Consider the following 21,384-nt stretch of genomic DNA (forward strand, 5'->3'; position numbering starts at 1 on the left):
GTTCAAAGCGGCTGTACAGAACTCTGTGTGCAGAGTAAACTCTGCTATCCCGTCTTCTCTGACAGTCTTTGGGGTATGCCTCCCCCACTTAGACTGACATTGTGTTCGCTTTGATTACCCCCACCACCACCCCCCACCCCCCCACAAAAAAAGACAGTTTAATGATTTGCAAGGAGGAAAAAAAATCAGTGAAAATGCACATAAACATGAAATATTAATTTCAGAAAGGGCTTTACATAAACATAAAAGCATTTAGCACAATGAGTGAATATGGAGATGACACTTGTTAATTTATCCGTGATAAACTTCCTGTTTGATGCCTGGGAGCATTCGCAATGGCAGCACGGGGACGTTGTGGAGAGTGAGAAAGCCCAGGGGAGAGAAATCGACGCTGTTCGTTTTGTCTTTGTCCCAGTTTAAGACTGCCACTCTCTGTCTCACTTTCTCTCCCTCCCTCTCAGCCTCCCTTTCTTTCTGCCTGTCCTTTGTATGAGCTGTGCTAACACTTTGCTTCTCCTCCCTGAAGTTTTCCAGATAGGCTAATTGCAGACACCAGACCCCCGATATCCCTCTAATGCCGCCGCGGCACAGCGTGATATATTTGGTCACCACTGATTGAAATAGACCTGATCAAAATTTTATCACATCACTGAAGAAGTGCGGTCATTTAATAAGTTGACACAACCTCAGATTTTCGCCTGCTTTCATCTCTTCTGCCTTCTCTCCGTGCCCACATATACCCCTGCTACCAATTAAGACTAATAACGCTGATATATAAGATTTGTTGTAAATGCTTTAGGTTGCTTTACAGAGGTGGACAAGCCAGACAATTAAGTCAGTGAGTATCCGACACCTACACCGAGCATAAAACCAGCAGAGCACACGCCGCAAAATGTTGCGCTGCATTAATACTGCATACGTGATTGAATGAACTGGTGAAATATGCAGTGCAGTGTTAACTGTAACCAAAAATTTTCATAACTCTGTTTTGTTCTGCTAATTACTATATCAGTTCTGCATGGGCAGACGGTTTTCTCACTCCAAATTAAGACAACAGAGTGGTGAAGTGAGGTATAATGTCATTACCTCGAGAACTTCTGTTTAATCTGGACGTGAGTTAGACGCCAGATCCGCACCAGCTGCAGTTCTACAGGCAACACTTTACTGAGTTCTTATGTCCAGCAAAATATCTTATTATATATTGCTAGACAGCATAGGATATAAGATGAAACAATGGAAAGATTTTCAGTGATGAATTATAATGAATGTTTTTCACTAATTGAGGTTGGAGGTAAAACTCATAGGTATTTCTTTTTTAAATCATAATATAAGCCCATATTGCTGCAGCCCACACCAAAACTGCATTAAAGTAATATAGACCTCCTGTGCAACCCAATCAAACGTTGTGCTTTTGTGCTAAGCTGGCACAACCCACACAGAGAGCAGCAGTCCCTCCGCTATCTCTGCCTCCTCCTCGCTCTGCCACAATACAGTCAGACTACTGCTGAGCAGGTGAGGAGAGCCTCTTGACAACTTCCTTCCCAGACTCCCCAGGGCCCCGTGGCCAGGGTGAATCTTTTGTCATCCTAAAACAAGCTTGGGCCTGCTGCTCCTCCACTCTCGCCTGGAGTCCTGGAGACAGAGCCAGGAGTAGGGGGAAAATAATTAAAGACATTTTATGTCAAGAGTCCCTTTCTAGAGGGAGTTCGGAAGAGCCAACAGGGGAGGGGAAAACAGGAGGACTGGAAAGAAAGAGGAGGTGAGTAAGAAATGGAAGGAGAAGGTGATGGGAGGAGAGCGGGGGTGGCAGCATGGAGAGAGAGGGTGAGAGAGGAAGAGCAAGGATGCAAGTTTCCATTTCCTCTCCGCCGTCCCCTCCCGCTCGCTGCACCCCCCCCCCCCCCCCCCGGTCCTCGGCTCAATTAGCAAAGCAGCAGGTGCTCTCAGCAGCACAACAGATAAGCTCGGAGGAAAGGCAGAAGCTTTTTCCCTTTCTTTTCTTTCCTTTTTTGAGATGACCTGCAAATGTGATACTTCACACCCGGAATGGGCTAGCTGTTTCCTCCACCAATTTCAGAGGTGATAATTTAACTTTTACCCCTCCATCTCTCCACCCACCCCACCCCCCCCCCCCCCCCCCCCCCCCCCACCCCACCCCACCCCACCCCAACCCTCTCCCTCTCTCTTTCTTTCTCTCCCTCCCTCTTTATGTTTTTCACCAGGTATCCTCTCTGAAGGGCAAGTTGAAGAAGCAGTCGACAGCAACAGGATGTGGCGTGGCGAGGGCCTTTCTTAGAGCGCAGGCCGCTCTGTTTGGATCCTACCGAGATGCCCTCAGATATAAACCTGTAAGGACCCAGTCATCAATCACTACTGACCATCAGTCACTACCTCTGCTGTGTTACATATATTACAGACTTTTTTTGCTTAAAGAATTCATGATTGGATATATGTTCAGTATCAAACCCAGAGCGTGATGCTTTTTTCCTTGCTCTGGATATCATAGAACATTATGTTAATAGTTTCATGAAGGCATTTCCAGAGACTATTTCCTCAGTAGATGATATTTCCGTTGAAAACTGATCACAGTAAGATCTTTGGATTATCTAAATAAATGTTTGCTTTTTCAATACAGTGAAATTCCACTTATGTCCCTCTCAAAGACCAGCATCCCGAAAACCTAAAACCGGTGTCGTGGCCAAGACCACCTAAACCGAGACCCACTCCATAAAATTGATCTGATCCACATTTGCATGAAATACAGCAACAGAAATCAAACGAATATTCCTCTTCATTCACCCTTTTAAATTGCTATGAGCAAACAAATACAAACACATAGGACATAGAACTTGACCTTAATCTTTATTCAGTATTCCTTTTCATTGTTTAACCATTAACCTACACAATACTTTTTTTCTGGGTGACCCTTGTCTTCCTATAGAAACAATAAAGTACAGGATGTTTCACGCAATTCAATATTAATGTATATCAATATCAATACCTGCAAGTGTGGTCTTGACTGGTCTTGATATGAAAACCAGAGTCCTCTTTGTCTGAGACCGAGATAAGACCCAGATGAAATTGGCTCTATTCTTAAAACCGGTTTTTGGGAGGGAGATTTTAATTTTAGTGGGGTTTTTTTTCTCTCTCTTTGGCTGAACTGACCAGTCAGACTCATTACAGACTGATCCCTGGACTTGACAGCAAAAAAATAGTTATGAAAAACCATGTTTCAACAATGGTCATGCTCCTTTGAATTGCATGTAAAAACAAGAATAATTCATTATCAGATATTGAGTATAAAGGCCGCAGATTGCATTTTCATACACTAGTAGATCTAACCATGAATATATTGACTCCTCAGAATGTGCAGCACACAGTAGCCATCTCAGTTTGGGTGATTTGAGTCAAATTTCACTGGAGTCTGGTTAGACTGGGGCAGTTTTGACTGAAAGTAAAAGGTGTGTTTTCAGCTGGAGCGCAGAGCTAAGGTGGGCCTGTCTGATGCAGTGAAATGTCAGAGGAGCTGAAAAGAGTCAGGACATTCCCTTTGAAGATCCCTTTTAGCCATCTTTGGTGTTTTACTCTCCTTTACTAAGCTCCCCTAGCATTTTTTTTCTGGATCTTTTCTGCTTATCAAGTCTGAGTCAGAGCACAGCAAACTACAGCATGTCCTGTTTGTCAAATAGCGAAGCCTTTGTTCCTTTGGCTTTGAGATTAATTGGACTTTGTGGACTCCCGGAGTCAAGATGCTACATTATTGATGCTGTCTTTCTTTTCTCTGTATACAGACAGTATACGAACAAACTGCCTCCCCTCTGACACAAGTACTGAGACTCAGTGTATGCGCGTGTTTGTGTATGTGGGAGCTCAACATGCAGTAATTTCTTAGTTCACTCACGCTCACGCCGTGTTATCTTTTAGACAGGATCCTTATAAAAGCTGTGGAGTTAACATGCATGCACACAGATGAGCGTGCACAAACCTGCCTTCATGAAGATACTGATGATACTCCCTCCGTTCTGATATTTGTGGAATATCACTCTGCTAGGTATTGGTATTGAGCTGAGGAAAAAGATCTTCCTCAACAGAGCTGAGTCGAGCGCTGTGGTTCACAGGCACATATGCCTCGACAGAAGGAGGGGTGTGGATGCTTGGTGGGAGTCTTGCTGAGTTGTAAATGAAACAATACTGGAAAATGATAATGAGTTAAGACGCAATCAGCTGATGAGAACAGCATTTCTTAGGTCATCAATTTCAGCTCTCGTTGATGCTCCCCCAGGTGCTTCTCACCAGCTCAACACACACGCGTCAAGTAAAAAGAACCTGAAATAGCATCTGAAATTAGTTTTTAACACCGCTGATGAAGCTAAGCCAAGTTGGTGCATGTACATATTCCCGACTCTGTGCTCGGTGTTATTTGAGGGCAGAAATAGCGGAAGTTCGAACTCAAGTAAGCAGGTAACCTGTTCATATCATCCGACCTGATGTGAAAACTCTCACTCTTGGCGGAGGCCGAGGTGCCATCACACATCTTACACAATCCTCTTTTTCTCATGCTACAGCAGATTGAGTTCACATGTTCACATACAGGAGGGAGTCTTCCACAAGAAGAAGCAGGTCTTAATCAAGGTGCCGTTTGTTTTTCTGAAACAAATTGCACCTATTTAAATGTTCTTATTGATCAGTTTGGGACCTCAGGACTTCCAGTGCAGAGATTACGCTAAACAAGCTTTGTGGAGCCATTTCATGTTTTTAGGTTTTTTTTTTCAAGGTTTTATTTTTTTTAATTATTTTTTTTTGCCCCCATCTACTTCAGTTGTTAAGGAGAATGCTGCAATGCTGTTTTGCTTTGAAAATCCAGAGATGTTTGTGGACTACTTTGTCGTCTTTCCATCGGCATTTCGGTTAATAGATAAATGACAACATTTTCCTTTTTGGGTCCAGTCTACTCTGATTGGTCAGCTCTTACAGGCCTGAACTCACCATGTTTCTGCATCAGCTCAGTCTGTGTTTTTGCTACCACAACTGTGGTCAGGGGTACGGCATCACAACTTTACAAAAGTCCAACACCTGAATCTGCCTTGTAGCCAAAAAATAATTAAAAAAATACCAAAATCCTGCCTTCGACAATAAGGGTCCTTATAACTAAAATACATAGAGGGATGCATGTCTGGATGCACGTATATACTATATACTGTACTGTTTGTTGCGGACAACTGACTGTTGGACCAAATTTTCACACACAATTTAAGACATTGGTTTTTTTTATGCTTTAGCTAAAAGTTGTTGATGTCTTTCTTGTGCCGGACGTCCTTAATGTGGTGATTCTCTTAAACTCATTCCTTTATTCTTTTGGAGCAGTTAAAAGACTAGTTTTAACTACTGGTTTGATTCCAGCAGCAGTAGCAGTTGGTATTTGGTGCAGGCCGGTGTGAACCAAAGGATTTTGTTGAATCTTAAAGTTGAGTTTGGTTGTTTTTTTCAGCAGCAGTAAGTCTCAGAATGGTCTGAGGCTGTATCAGCCAGATGGAGACTGCAAAGCTGATTAAACTACAACAAGCTACTTTCAACTCGCCTTTTTTACAAGAGAATACGCCTTAAAAACTTTTAGTGATGTAAGTGGAGCAGTATTCCTGTGATGTAATGTGGGCCACTGGTATCATCCGCCCATCCTCGAAAATGGGTTAGTCTCCGGTGTTGTTAAGTTGTTTTTATGTGCCACACTGTGCTCACAGCCTCAAACAGACAAAGTGCATTGTTTTACACAAGATGAATTTAGAGCATCATTGAAATATGTGAGAATTATGTTAATTATGCGAAAACATGAATTGGAAATTACCGTGAGGCTGTTTGTGATTGGCCTGCAGTGGTTCTGTTGTCATCCTCCGTGTCTATAGCTCACAGGCCAACTGACATGATGTAAGAAATAGTAATAATGTGATGATGTGTTCTTGTGCAGTACTGGGGAGTTTACTGGGACACTGTCTTCTGGTCTTTTCGGGAGATTGTGCGCATTCTGCCAGCGGAACTGGTTTCTGTTTTGATGTCTTTTTTTCTCTTCTTCCTCCTTCTTCCTCTTCCTTCCTCTTCCCTTCCTGTCTCTCTTTTGGAATCATTTTCTGTTTTCAGGCCCGCTTACCTCACTTATGAAGAAATCAGTTGAAATACTCCTTGGTTAGAGCAGATCTGTCGCATTGCACAGAGATAACGGACACGATGTGAGCGTCGTAACGCTGTGATTGATATTATAACAACATTGTTTGGTTTAGACCCCCTGCTTTTTCAAACCACCAAACGCATCCGCCGTAGTTCCTGTAGCTCATTTCTGAACTGAGTAAACATGGTGAAAAACAGATTGGTACAAAGAGAAGTGAGCCAAAATGAATTAGTATTAATTGTTTATTTTAATTTTTTGCCAATAACGTCTCTGTGGACTCCTCAGGGGGAGCCAATCACTTTCTGCGAGGAAAGCTTTGTGAACCATCGCTCGAGCACCATGAAGAACTTCCTGTCCATGGCTGTCAACCTGCAGCTCTTCAAACAGGTACAAACAGCTGTCTGCATGTAAGTGAGTGTGCTTGTGTGAATGTATGCGTCGCAAACACAACTACTCAATGTTGGTGTTCTGCAGCCAGTCAAATGGATTTGACCATAGAAAAATGTTCAAATTCTGGAAGGTTGTAGGATAACGTGTGACCTGTGGTGTATGTACGTGTATGAATGGTAGAAGTGTGGAAATTTCTTGATTCTTATGATCCATGCTGGTGCTGATGTGGGAGATTCAGCATCATCGCAGTGACGGAATAAAATTGGGAGTTTGCAGCAAAATTTGATTCTACTCATGAGTAGTGTTGATCTTCCGGTCACAGCTGGAGAATAAAGTGATGCTGTAATGTCGCTCTCTTGCGTTGTTTTTGGCTAACTGACAAACGTTACTTTGATATGCTGGCAGATGTGACGAAGGGAGGCAGGTATCAGCAGTGAATGATAAAAAATGTATCTGATATTTTTAAAGGAAATGTTTGGCCACATTTAGGATTATATGAAGTCACTGGGAAGCACAAACTGGACAAGAATCATGCTGTTTGCCAAATCTGTAACACAGAAATTCAGACCACATGACGATATGACGATACACACCTCTAATGAACAACACTAAAATGAAGTAAGCTTTGGTCCACCATTGTCGTATTACAGTTATTAATCTCGGTCCCGCTCACACCGAGTCTTGTCGCAAAAAATGTGGCTACTTCAAAAATGTCTTGAAAAATATTTATGGGGAGAGATAGCATGGTGACCAAGTGATCAAATAAATTTGATCAGAGTGCGCACTAGGCCCAAATGGTTTCGCTGCTGATGCATTTTCTGTTGTCGCATGTGGATCCTGGAAACAATAGTTAAACAAAAAAGAAACACACGTTAGCCAGATCAAGATCTTTACGACACAGGCGACAGTGCTCATACTGCTTTTATCCACAGGGGCTGCCAGGATCAACAAATAAATTAAAGGTCCTTGTAGCTGCTTTAAGTTCATGCATAAAACCAGAACTTTTACTGATCCTGAGATCATAATTATAACAACGATGCTGTTGGTTACATGGGCACATTGACAGATGCACAGCTCTATCCTGTCAGCTCTAGACTAGCACAAATTGAGAGAGATGACTGAGTGCTTATAAGGTAGGTTACTCTGTCCTCTCCCGTCAGTGTCAGGTTATTTTTGAGCTGTTTATTTTTTTAGCACATTTTTCTTTCCCTTAGAATGTTAAAATCTTTATTTTTTCCTCTCGGCACCCCTTGTGCTCAGCAAACTGTCATCTGGGTAAAGTTAGCATTTAGTATCTTGACAGTTCAGTTGTTCAGAGTGAGGAGGAATGGAGAAGAGAGAGGCCTGGGATTACAGCCTGTTATTGACCCCCAGAAACTGTTTACTGTGGTTATCTCTCAACACATGTCTTCATGCCTCTCTGTATGCTAAATTTGGCCTCGTGTACAAACAAAACCATGATAACTCAGGTCTGTTTAAAGTATTTTTACCATATCAAGTTTGCGTTCTGTTTTTCACATGTATGCACAAGCCTGTGCAATCAAAAAATGTGGTTTGAAATTTATTGCAGAAGACTGGAAGTCCACCACTTCTAGACACAATATTGTAAACACCACTGTGTTCATGTGTATGTTCATGTGCTGTGTATGTGGAGGATATGTGCACGTGTGCAGGTATCCTTTATTCATGTGCGGTTACATGAGTTTCCCTTAAAATCACTCATGTATACTTAATATGTTTTTCTTCTCAAATCCCTTCAGCAATGCTGAACTTAGCCAAGCCAGAGCCGAGTGGAGAGACACCTCTGGCTCTGAAGAAAATTTCCTCTCACCCCTTGAATTTTTCTTTGCGCTCTCTGACCCATGATAGTGGTGTGATTTACCCCCGAGAGTTGCAGCACAGCGGCCCTCAATCAGCCTTTTGTTTCCGTGGACACTCTGCCCCGTCTATAATTTTCCCAGGCAGAGCAGATAGCGAGTAGCAGTTCAAAGCCTCCTCCCGGCTGGCTCCTGCCTCAGCGGTAGCATTGGGAAACAGACCCTTATCTCCTCCTCCTCCTCCTCCTCCTCCTCCTCCTCCTCCTCCTCCTCTCCAGCACGGGGGATGGGGTGAGCTTATCTCCTCCACTCCTCTTTTCGACTAAAGTGAGAGAGGCCAGCGGTCCACCCGGGCTCTGCTCTGGCCATGACCCACATGCGCTCGAAAAACAATGCTCGACTTGCATGGCCACACACATGCTCACATTAATTTTTATATATAAGTACACACTCTGGCACTGAAGATATTATTTTTATTTATTTTTTCCCAGTATTTCTGCTGCTTGTTTTGTTATTGATTCGTTTTTATACCAACTGTTATTATATTTTGAGCCTTTATTTTTTCCTGTTTTGCACCTATAATCCATTATATTATAAGTTATTTGTTTATTGCACTTTATTTGAAAGCATGTGAGTAGGACTGCTGTCTTATTAGTATTTGCTCCTAATTAAAATCACAAATAGCATTTGGCCGCATACAGTGAGTAATAAACTTTGGCTGCTGTGCATTTGTCACACATAATAAATAGATTTAAATCCACAAATGCCGCATGGCTGATATTACATCAGGAGCAGGGATTAATTGTTTACAGGAGCATACTTTTAAAAACTTTTATTTCATTCATTGTTTTTGCTCGTTTACTTGCCCTATTCTCCAGCTAAAGTAAACAGTTTGTGCATTTTTTTCCCAATGGAATTGTTGACAGTGGACTCGAAGGGCGTCAAAACAGTCGCTGCCATTTTTAAGCCCGAGTGGTGTAAACAAACAGGTGGGGTTGCTCAATTATCAAGCAAGCGACCATTAATGCTCAACAAGACTGAAACACCATCTAATACAGTATATATGTTTTAATGATATACTGTAAATTAATTCACTGGCATACAATGGATACAATGACTTGCCAAAGTGTAGGATTTGACACCTATATGTCAACAATTCAAGGTCAAACTTGAGCCAAATTCAAACCATATTACTGGAATAGGTTGAGCACAACACACATTACACACATGTTGAAGCACACATGCATAATGTCGAGGTGTTACCTGAGTTTGAGGTGTCGCCATCTCAGCAGGAAATTGCTTTTCTACAGGTGATTTTGTTTTCAATTTGTAAGGCAGCACTTTTGCCTCATGATCGGCCACAATCAATTCCAGTTTTATAGGGGGAACAGCGAGGAACTGTTCATGCAAATTTAGGAAAACATTATTAATAACTGGGGACCTGAATAGCCAAGTTAAACAGAGAGACTATTGTGTGCTGTTACATGACATTGAAGAGCATCAAGTACAAATACTTTGTTACTGTACTTGGGTAGATTTTTCAGGTATCTGTACTTTACTCAAGTATTTATATTTCTGACACTTGAGATGTTTACTCCCTACATTTTAACACAAATGTTGGTATTTGACATACTAGGAATGAGACTTTTTTTTCTCACTGGTGTGTTTATGAATAACTTTGATCAGCTAAAATCCTTCTGATTCTACCTTTAAGTTAAATTATTATCTTAATATGATGTGACGTTCAGTTAGCTTTGTACAGAAATGGCCATGGAAGCTTTCTACTTTTATACTTTGAGTACATTTCCGGGCCTGTACTTTCTAACTTTCACTTGAGTAAAGAAGTTCCGTCAGTACTTCTCCTTTTAACAAAGTATCTGTTCTTTAACTTGAGTAAAGAATGTGTTCTGCCACCCGTGAATCAATATAGATATCGTTATTGTAAAGATTTATTGTAGTATAATTTGTTTTTGGATAATCTGCTCAATCACTAAGATGTGGATGACTCTCAAATAATCTTTTGTAAACCATACAAAAAATATATACATGCCTGCACATCGCCAAAATGTCATAGTTTTACCTTTATCTAAAAACTCTTCCGTTCTCTTCCTGGATGTTGTTGTCTCTACTTGGTCCATCGGCACATCCTGTGTTCAGTACAGAGCAAGTGGGAGAAGTCCTCCAAAAGAATGCGGGGGGAAGCCTGTCGGCATTAACCTGCTTCCTATCAACCATCCCCAGCTTCTACACACTTTGTGCACACACATACACGTTGTCATGTGTGTGTATTATGTTAGCAGAGACTAGTTGAATGAGGCCTCTCTGCCTTATTGACAAAAGTAAGCCATACACAGTTTTATTTGTGACTGTAGGGGGACTTGTACCCTGATGATTTACATCCAGAAGCCTTCTAGACTATGTACGTCCCATCAATCAATAATCATCTGTCATTCTTGGCGTATATGAATGCAATAGTTGAGCAGATATATGGAAAGAGACGAAAGGTGTGTCCTGTCAAAACCAAATTATTTTTATTTAAAGTTTGTTCCTGTGGTGGCTCCGTTCAATGTGAATGATGGATAAAACAAGCTGCAACTTCAAAGTATACTTGAAAATTGATGCTTATCATACCCAGGCCTTGGGAGTGACAGAATACATTCTGTTTTTAGGATTAAACAAAAAAGGTAACTTTATTCTGTCAAAGTAATTACATTACAGATAAATAAAAAAAAAAGTTAAGAATACATACAACCAAATGTATGTATTCTTAGAGAACATTCCTCCAAAGTTCAGACTCATGTGTAATCTTTATTGATATTATCATTATCATTAAAATGATCTAATGATGAGTTTCTTCTGACCAGAGGAGCGGGTGGCCGTGTTGGTCTCTAGTTAGCGGACAGTCCCAGAGGAGACACACCCTAAAACAACCTACACTGTTGTCACACTTTGGACACACTTGCAGAGGTGGGAGTGGGCTTGCTACAGCTAATAAATGATCTGACGATATGTTGATGTCAAATATTTGTGTTAAAAAGAATAGTCTTGGAAAAAACGGCTTCTTACAGCTCGTCCGGCTTAATCCAAGTCTCCTGAAGCCCTGATATCCCAAATTGCTTTGAAAAGACATTATTTCCCTTTTTTGAAGTAAATTTGTCACTGTAGCCGCAATGCTAAAAGGGTTAGCACACTTGTCTGTAGATAATGACTGAAATGTCATTTTTGGGTGAACTTGTAATTGCTATGCTTATGTTGGAATGACATGCTTTGCTGTCGGTCAAGCAGCAATAGTTGTTGCCGGTTGCGCTCCTTCCTTTTGGCCCTACTTGGCTTTCCATGCTCAAGTAACAAAAAAAGATGGTTGTGAGCTATAAAACCTCCCAAACTCCCCCACTGAAACCTGTGAGTGACGTGATTTCTGCTTTATCCTTAAGTATCTGCACTTTATGAGCTAAAATTTCACAAATGAGACCCAGGTTGCAAAAAAAAGAATTACATTTCCTTTCGGCTCTCCATGTATATCTCTGTAAATGAACCCCTGTAGAGTCCTAATCCAAACTTCTGGCTCCACAATTGCAGAGTTTAAATAAATCTAGACCACTGTGACCGACTCGTGAGTGAGTCAATGTGCTGCTGGTAGCCAGATGGAATAACTCTCTACTGTCTGCAACTAAAATATCAACAGGAAACAAGAGGACATGCAGACATGAAGAGATGGAGCAGAATTCACGTCAAGCTGGGAGCCGTGTCTGAAAATGTTTTGCATGCATGTAGCTCGTTTTGGAAAGCAGAATTGTCCTGAAAAGTAAATTTGTTTTGCTTATACATTTAATTGGTGTCCAACTTTTCGCCGAAGGAAGCGAGTCCTGATGTGGTCCTAACTCGAATTTATTTTGTGTTTCTCCGAGACAGTCTCTCTCAAAACAAAGAAAATTAGCCTGTTGGTTGTGTACGCGGGTTTGTGTACGTGCACGTTTGCCTGCACGAGTGCGCGAGCGTTGTTTAAGCGTTGGTTTGCATGTGTGTGAGAGTGTGGTGATCACAGTCTGCCATTGTTGAGTAATGTCTAATTAGGACCCACAGTGAGGCAGGTAATCTGGCCGGAGTGTGTGGAGGGAGACGGGGGAGGGTGGGAGCGGGGGGGGGATAAGTGGAGGCTTTGGCTAGGTGATGATTTGGGTTGATTATGTGCACTAATTGGGCCGGCCAAGTAGTGGAGCAGTGGTTGGAACCTGCAGTCTCACCTCTCATTAAAATGATCTAATGATGAGTTTCCAGCTCTTCTGACCAGAGGAGCGGGTGGCCGTGTCGGTCGCTAGTTAGCAGACTGTCCCAGAGGACACACACCCTAAAACAACCTACACTGTTGTCACACTTTGGACACACTTGCAGAGGTGGGAGTGGGCTTGCTACAGCAAAAAAATTATCTGACAATATATTGATGTCAAGATTTCTGTTAAAAAGAATAGTGTACCATTTGTTCTTTGTAAAAATCCAAAGGAGTGCTTAAAAAGGTAGGAGGTGTTGATTTTTAATTAATGCAATTATTAGTCAAAGAGTATTTCAACTTTTAATCCAAATTCTTTTTTATACTAATTATTCTGAATGACAACATTACTGATTGTTTGCCGCTTCGCCCTCCTACTTTTACACGAATAAACTGAGAAGGTTAAAAAAAAAGGTTTTGGTAAAATGTTGAACACAAAGATTTGGAAAAAAAGACACACAAACTAGCGGAAAGTTGTTTTTGCAGGACTTTAGCAGACCCTGGCCACACATGAGGTAAATGAAAAGTTGTTTTTTTTTTACACCAACTTGCCAAAACAAGCTCAAGGATGTCACTGGAGATAAAGAAGCAGAGATTTTGAAATTGTGGGGCGATACAATGTTTGAGAGGAGAGCTGATACCAATATTTTTTCTGTTAATGTTTATTTTGTTTTTGTTGTTATTTATTCACCCTTTTGTGCCGGCGAATCAAAGAAATGTTCATTGTAAAAAAATAACTGAACTTGAACCCTTGGCTTTGAAAGAGAACTAAATTTGATCATATACATTTATAAAATAACCTTCATCAAATGAAAAAGATTGTTTTTTGTTTTTTTTAAGTAACAGCTCACAGCACATTTGTAGCCCGCTCTACAGCCACTTTCTCTGTGATAGGAATTTTCCAGAATTTATAGAGCCCTACAAACTGATGGCAGGGTATCACGAGCCGCTTGCTCGTGAATGTGCCGGGGCAAATTAACGTGACACAACAGATGAACGTTGGCCACTGCTATCGGTGAATGTCATCGGCAAAAATAATATAATAAATCAACGGATCCATAACTTGAGAGAATTATTTCCACACATTGATGAGCTGATATTATAAATGATTGGACAGGATATTAACAGCAACTTCGGGGTCACTGTGGTTGGACTGAGCTAATAGAAAACAGAGCACCATATGTGTGACTGAGCGATCTACTTCCGCGTGTTCATTATTTAAAACGATACAAGAAGTGCAATACAACATCAACAGTCAGATGAGGTAAATCCCTTATAATGGGCCAAAGGGACTGGAAATGTGTTCCAAGTATTTTTGACATCATTTTGTTTTTTCCGCCCCCTTTCATCCCGACTTTTATTTGGTCACGGCCTGTAAAAAAGTCACAGGATATATTTCATGCATTCATTTTTTAAACAAAGCTGTTGTTTTTTAATTTTTTTTATTTTTTTTATCAGAACTATTAAGGTGTGTGTGTTATTGCTTCTACTTGTGTAACATATTAACATGACTTTGCTCCTGAAATGTGTAGCTGTCTTGGCTATTAGTTTCATGTTTATGAGATGGAGTTTAATGCGCACCACGTTACAGAGGGAGGAAATGAAACTTCCTCATGTCGCAGACAGTGTGCAGCATGTAGTCTGCTGCCCTAATCCCTCACCTGCTACACATTACCAAATCCCTATTACCTGCAACCCACCTAATCTTGGGATGTAGTTTCTGTCAGGTAGGATTAATAACACCCCACTGTGGCCCGAGTGGCCAGAATCTGTGTGTAAGTGTATGTGTATCTGTTTAAGTGTGTCCACGCACACTCCCCTCCTACTCTTTTCTTTAATAAGCACGTTGTAATTTATGGTTGCAGTTCATCGACGGACGGCTGGCCAAATTGAACGCAGGCCGCGGCTTCTCCGACGTGTTTGAAGAGGAGATCACAGAGGGGGGCTTCTGTGGAAGTGAGTAGTGTTAGACCGACCTGTCCATCAATTAGCCGCATTGTATTTATTTGCCATATTTCATGCAACAGGCAATAGTTATCTAAATAGTGTTTTAGTAAGATGTAAAAGCAGTGAACAATTAAAGAAGAAAGTTGTGAAAAAAAAAAGTAAAGACACTTGTAGCCTCCCAGTGCACTGTGAAATGTAAAACAAATAAATGTACAAAAAGGTGTCTAAAGATAATGAAATTATTAAAAAGATGGCAAATTTATTATTATTATTATTATTATTATTATTATTATTATTATTATTCAGTGTTGTGTATTTTCAATAATTTCTTAATTAAAAGCATATCTAGCATTGTTTGGATCATGTTTAAAACCTGTTTGAACTCAACAGGAATGAAAACAACTCCGAACACATAAAGCCTTTTGAGTACTAATGCACGGTAGTGTCTTTGGAAGAACTGAGTTTAATTATTATTGCTTAAAAATGGCAACATTATGCTCTGAATTATGGTTTAAAGTGATTTATAACCATTTTAAAACTTGTAAAAAGAAATGCAGCCTCTCACAGTGAATTAGTGCATTTTCTTGCTTTTGACATGCATCTCGAGTGTCATTTGTTCTAAAAATCTTTATTGGAAGCGATACAAGGGTTACTTGAAAATCTGATTGAATGTGGCAAAAGAAGATTGACGAAAGAATTAATAAGGTTTTGGCAGGACTGAGCATGATTACACGCAAAGTCTGTGCACGAGACATCAGAAGTTTGAAATCCCACAGGAGTGCTCAGACAAATTAGACAGTTTTGATCACAACACTCGTGGTTGTCTAAATCGTGTTTTCAGGGCAAGAAAAAAAAAAAACAAATGCCATCCAGATGTCGCAGCTGAATATCCATCATATTATTGGGCTCATCAATTCTGATCTCGACCCAAACCCACGCTGTCATCTGTGATTCTGTTCTTGAAACATTGGAGAGGAAAGCCTTGTACAAAAGAAGCTCAGGATAAAACATTCATCCAATCTGCACTCCCAGATCCAGCATATCCATTATGCCCTGAATGTAAATGTAAATATCCAGTTTCTCGTGCTAATATGTACAAGAGTAAGTGTTTCACTCAAGTATTGTTAATTGTATGGGACAAACAGCAAAACAAATAATGGCAGAAACTTACTGTATAGTGCATAAATGTATGTATATTTTACAGTTTTTCACCTGTTCGTCCTCTTTGAAATAGAAATGGTTCTGTCTACAATTTAAAATGTGTCACAGTGTAATATACATAGTTACCTTTACTTTGCAATGTTATCACAATGCTCTCGAGTGCAAAATGATTAATTCATGTTTCCTGCGTTTTATACATCCCTCCAGGTAATTCAAGGTCTTACCAGCAGTGGATGCACACTGTAAAGGTATTCCTGGAGTCCTGCATATCATACCTAAATGCTTTTATCTTTGCCTTCTTTTTCTTATGTTTCTCTCATTTTACTCCCGAGTTATATTTAATTGAGAGTATGATTGACACGACTCAGTGTTTGAAGTCCTGCCGCCGCGTTTGGAATGAAGGGGGCTGCCTGAATGTACAGATCCAACGCGAGTGCAGTTTGGTGTGTGAAGCGGCCGCGTGCAGCAGGACAGTGGAGACAGACAGGGAGGGGAGACAGAAGTGATTTGACGTGACAAGACGTCCTCCGACATGACATGTTGATCTGGCAGCAAACACAGGCGTTACTCCGCTGAACCGACCCAAGAACATAGATCTCTCCTGCCTTCCTCATCTCCTGTCTCTTTCCTCCTCTCCTTTTCTTTCACCATCTATCTCTCTTTATCCTCCTCTCTCTCCTCCTCTCATCTCTGTCACAGCCCCCCTCGGCCCCCCCCCCTCCTCTCCCCCCCTCTCTCTCACTGAGCATCTCTCCCTCACCCTCCCTTTCTCCGCACGCCGTCAGCTAAGGCTGAATTAGTTCTCTAGAGTGCTCTTCAAAGGTTTGTTAAAGTTCACATTTCCTGACTGACAGGGATCTATAAGAGGGGCCTTCACCTCGGCCCCTCTCCTCCTCTCCCTCTGCCGACTTCTGAAACGCCGTCTGCCATTTACTCTGTTTAGCCGTTTAGCCGTCGCTTTGTGCTTACACTAAAGACCAAACAGAGGAAAAGAGTGAGACGCAGAGATGCAGCAACAGAGAGATATTGGGTGCCATAATGTCAGTCTGCAGAAATCAATCACAGCACAGTCCCTGCCATCGCTTTTAGGCTGCTTCTAAATAAAACCCTCCTGAATATTGTGAATCACGCAGTTTATCATGGCTCAGTGATACAGTACTTTATCTGGTGTCACCAGAAGTTGTATTACAACAATATTTACAGCTGCAGAGGGAGTTTTGGTGATGTTCTGATATTGAAAAGGGGCCCTGTGTGACTACTGTGGTATTTACAAGCATACTATACATCACACTGTGACACGTGTATGCAAAAATCACATAAAATAATCAAAGAGATTGTCAAGGCAATGAGTAGGGTTCGCTTGTTTCACTTTACAGGAGACAAATTTCCTCAAACATATTGCCCGGCCCTACCTGTGTGCATATATGAATATTTAATATGAAAAATAATTAGCTTGAATGTGTGTTTATGTGTGGAAACTCGCCCAAAATGCTTCTAAGTGGCTGATTAATCATTTTCTGTGTCTATTACAGAGAGGAGGAGCACTCTTCAACACGGCTGTGACAAAGGTACATTCTTTTTCTCAAGCTTAATGCACTGTTGTCTTCAATATGCACATAACTTGAAACACCACGTCCTGAAAATCCCACTGAAACAGACCTCAGGTGACATTTTGCGGGTTATTTTTGTGAAAATGAATCAGTCTGCATGAATATACAACAAATTAATGTCTGCTTCGGAACTGACAGTGGAAGGAACAGGAGCAGTGTTCACGACTAGTCCATGTTTGATGAGCAGCGCCACGTCGTTATGCGCCGTGCAATAGGTGGTCAGGGTGCCCTTTCATGTTATCGCCTCCTGTTAGTGTGCGAGGCACTCTTATCCAGCCTTTTGTCTCCGTGTTTTTTTTTTTGCCACAGGGATCAAAGCATTTCTTGATGTTACATGAAACCAGAGTGGAATGTTAACGCAACATGTTTTGATTAGTAATCTGTGTGTGTGAAAATGTGTGTGTGTGTGTGTGTGTGTGTGTGTCTTCTCTTCCTCCCTAGGCCAAGAGTCATGCCAAGAGGGGCATCCGGGATATTAAGGGCAGGCTTAAAGCAAGGGTGAGCAGCACGGACCTTCACACCTCTCAGACACACACACACACACGCAAAAGCATGCGTCGTACATACACTCTCGTACACATAATTCTGTTCCGAGGCACACAGATAGACACACGCCCCCCCTCATAGAAACAGACAGGAAGGCTGCTTTACATGGAGAGTGTGATTCTGACGCAGGGGCCTTTAATGACTGCTGAAGCCTGCTTAGCGCTTTGTTCAGGGCTGTACATTTTTAACCAACGCCCCTCTGGCTATGGCCTGTCATGTCATCCGAGCCGCGGCCCCTCTTTCGCTTTTATTGTCTGCATATTTCATCAGTGAGCCTGTGATTTCCTCAAAGCTAATGTAACGAGGTGTATGTTTCCATAAGCCTGATGGATTTGATAAGGCAATAGCAGTTTGATCTGTCAGTGGGAAACTGAGGAGAGAGGGCACTGATGATGTACAAGAGGAGTACGCCGCGTTCTGCTGCGTGTATGCACGCACTCATAGAGGCAGTGGAGGTGTTGAATCTGTTTGATTTTGAAGTTAAACAGATTTCATGCGTACCCATGAATGAATATACAAACATAATTCAGGGAATTTGAGTGTTTCTGCATCATTCTTCATCTGCGTTGCATTAATGATACCGGCAGCCGCGGATGAGGACCTCGAGATAATTGCTGTAACCTGTTAGATCCAAGGATTTGCTGTTTGTCTTTGGTAGTTGTGACAGTGCATGAAGAGTCTTTGGGGTTTGGACAGTTGGTTGGACAAAAGAAGCAATTTAAAGAGGCCATTTTGGTCTTGGGGAAATTGTAATGAGCATTTTTCACAATTTTTTATAGACCAAGCGATTAATCAGTTCATCATGAAAATAATTTGCAGGTTATTTGTAAATAATATTAATTGTTATTTGAAGGCCCAAAAAAACTCCTCTCTGATTGCATAAAAAAACGCTGATCACTTGAGTTTGTAGCAAACTTTACTTAAACACAAGTTTAATGGGGTAGGAACTTTTTCGTCTGGGGATTTGATGCCAATCGAGTATTTAGAGATTTAGAGCAACATGACAGTGTATGTGGAATTGACAGTGGTAGAAAGAGTAATGAAAATATGTACTTAAGTACGAGTAAAATTACACAACTGAAATGTTACTCAGTTCCGGCTGAAACTACTGGGGATGTCTGGGTTTGTCATTGGGCAATTTGTAATCTGATAGCCCTCTTAGCTACAAAAAAAGATGAGAAGTTTTGATTTGAATTCAAATTGTACTCAGTCCTCAATTATGATTAAAGATAACTAAGTAGATTACATGCTGTAACGCAAGTCAAATGAAAGACTTGAAAAAGTAATTTGAGTTGGAGTAATTAGTTACTTTCACCCCTGGAGATTGACTTGGGTAAACTCCAGTTCCTTTGTTCATCATAATGCAGGGGTATGTAAGCAGATGCAGCAGTGTGGCTCATTGATGTTTTAGTTTGCAAACAAAACTTTGTCTCTAATGCACAGATGAATGAGCTATATCAGGATCTAAGTGGGATCAATTCATCATTTCATGTGATTTGCTGGCAAGAAGAAATACCACCAGATTGATGCTTTCAGTTTGAAAAATGCTGATCAGAAAAACTGTAGCAGAGACTGGACAAAGAGCATCAGTGCTTTAGATTATATATATATATATATATATATATATATATATATATATATATATATATATATATATATATATATATATATATATATATATATATATAATATATATATATATATATATATATATATATATATACATAAATATACTTTCGTAGATATTTGTCCGTTTTTTTTTATTTATAACACAAATAATCTGAGATTTACATTCATCATTTCTCTCTCAGGAAGAAGAAGAAGAGGGGATGATGGTCTGTGCGGGGTCTCCCACCAGCACCAAGAGCCTGTCTCCAAGGAGACTGCAGAAGATGAGACGGGTATGACACACACACACACACACACACACACACAGATGCACATCAGTAAACGACTTAACTACATTTACACTGACTGATCATACCAGAGCTCGGTTTTCACTTGACCGACAAGGATGCACTCTTCCACTTCAGCACTCTTAACGTCCACTTTTTGTTCTCAATTTTTCTTTTTTTTTCACTCCGTCCCCACATCTCTCTCTCTCTCTCCTTTTATTTCCATCCCTCCCCACTTCCCCTCCTCCGAAACAGCTCTTGGAAAGTACCGTAGTTTGTCAAGGTGCCAAATGTAATGATAAGCATTTTTTTTTCTTCTCTCAACGCACTCATGTTGTACATTCGGTATTTTTCTCTGAACAGCATGGACAGTAGAAGCAACTCATCTGCTGGTCAGCATTTCCTCAGAAGAATTTGCTTGTGCACCATAAGTGGATTTCTTTTTTTTTTTTTTTCTTTGTTGTGTGCAGAGCTGGCATACAATGTGCAAGCACATGCACGCTCTAAAAGCACAAATTCATCAGTAAATTTATCAAGAGAGTTAAAAATGTTAGCTTATTATGCGACACTCTAGTGAAGTGTAAATGAAAACGTGCACACACATTTTTTCTTACGCTTCTGTTCTGTATTAAACACACTCAAACAGCCTGAGGGCTACAAGTTATATCACCTCATATCTATACGTCTACAGTCTCAGCTGGAGCTTTTCCACCTCTTATAACTAAACAGAAAACAGCAACTGGACTCCCAATTCTGTCTAAAGAACCACAAAAAAACATGCTGGCAATGCACACACTGACATTTTGGTCACAGTCATGTAAGAGTGTGATTAGGAGAGGTTGTGCTGTCTCTAATTAGCGTTGTGTTTCCTGTGTGTGTGATGAGGCTGGAAAGTCTTAGCGCAGAGGAAGGTGTGACGGCCGGGGAGAGGAGACGAACGGCAATTAAGGCTTTTCTAAAGGCTTCCTCGGACACCCTCCGTCCCCCCCGTCCCCCCCGTCCCCCTGTCCCCCACCAGCCAGTGCGCACACAAAGACGAGGCCAAACCTGACACACAGGCACACACTCACACACAGATTAACAGTTAACATGCAACTGATGTGCGCACAAACACGCACACACACCGTATTCAGTATATACACTCACTCACACCCCTGTCCCTGCCATCGAGGCCTGTTCATTGCCACAGTAACGGGTCCCTGGGGACCACTGGAGGAGGGACACACAGGACACAGGATAACATGTCCCACAGCACTGGTTTTGTGCGTGTTTGTGTTTATATAATGTCCACACCGCTCCTCCAGTTCATCTCTTAACACATTTCGGTGCATGACTTATAGTTCATAGTTCATAGCCCAGGTTTAATATTGTGTTTTTACTGGACCCCTCCTCATTAAAGACACAAAACCCAGGAGGAGAGTGAAGTCTGACATCCCAACACTTTTTTCTTTTTTCTTTTCCCTGTCGCCTGAAACTAAGACTGAAAATTGAGAAGCCAAGAAAGCCTTTATAATTTATGGCCTGTCAGTGTGCAGTGACCCCTGAAAGATTGAAACATTTTGATGGAAGTTGTACTGGAAATGATTGGTTC

At 41.1% G+C, this 21,384-nt stretch overlaps 1 protein-coding gene across 4 annotated transcripts in view; it reads left to right on the top strand.

The window, feature by feature from the left end:
- Window positions 1–21,384, top strand: part of dennd1b (DENN/MADD domain containing 1B) — a 111,417-nt gene that overhangs the window by 76,664 nt on the left and 13,369 nt on the right. For all 4 annotated transcript variants that reach the window (XM_030434508.1, XM_030434507.1, XM_030434509.1 and 1 more), the window contains 7 exons: window positions 2,223–2,348; window positions 6,446–6,547; window positions 14,500–14,590; window positions 15,950–15,990; window positions 17,275–17,310; window positions 17,794–17,850; window positions 19,710–19,799. In XM_030434508.1, coding sequence (XP_030290368.1) covers window positions 2,223–2,348; window positions 6,446–6,547; window positions 14,500–14,590; window positions 15,950–15,990; window positions 17,275–17,310; window positions 17,794–17,850; window positions 19,710–19,799 — 543 coding nt within the window. The remainder of the gene's footprint in view (window positions 1–2,222; window positions 2,349–6,445; window positions 6,548–14,499; window positions 14,591–15,949; window positions 15,991–17,274; window positions 17,311–17,793; window positions 17,851–19,709; window positions 19,800–21,384) is intronic.

Source organism: Sparus aurata, chromosome 11 (genome assembly GCF_900880675.1).
Source record: "Sparus aurata chromosome 11, fSpaAur1.1, whole genome shotgun sequence".
Classification (NCBI taxonomy): Eukaryota; Metazoa; Chordata; class Actinopteri; order Spariformes; family Sparidae; genus Sparus; species Sparus aurata.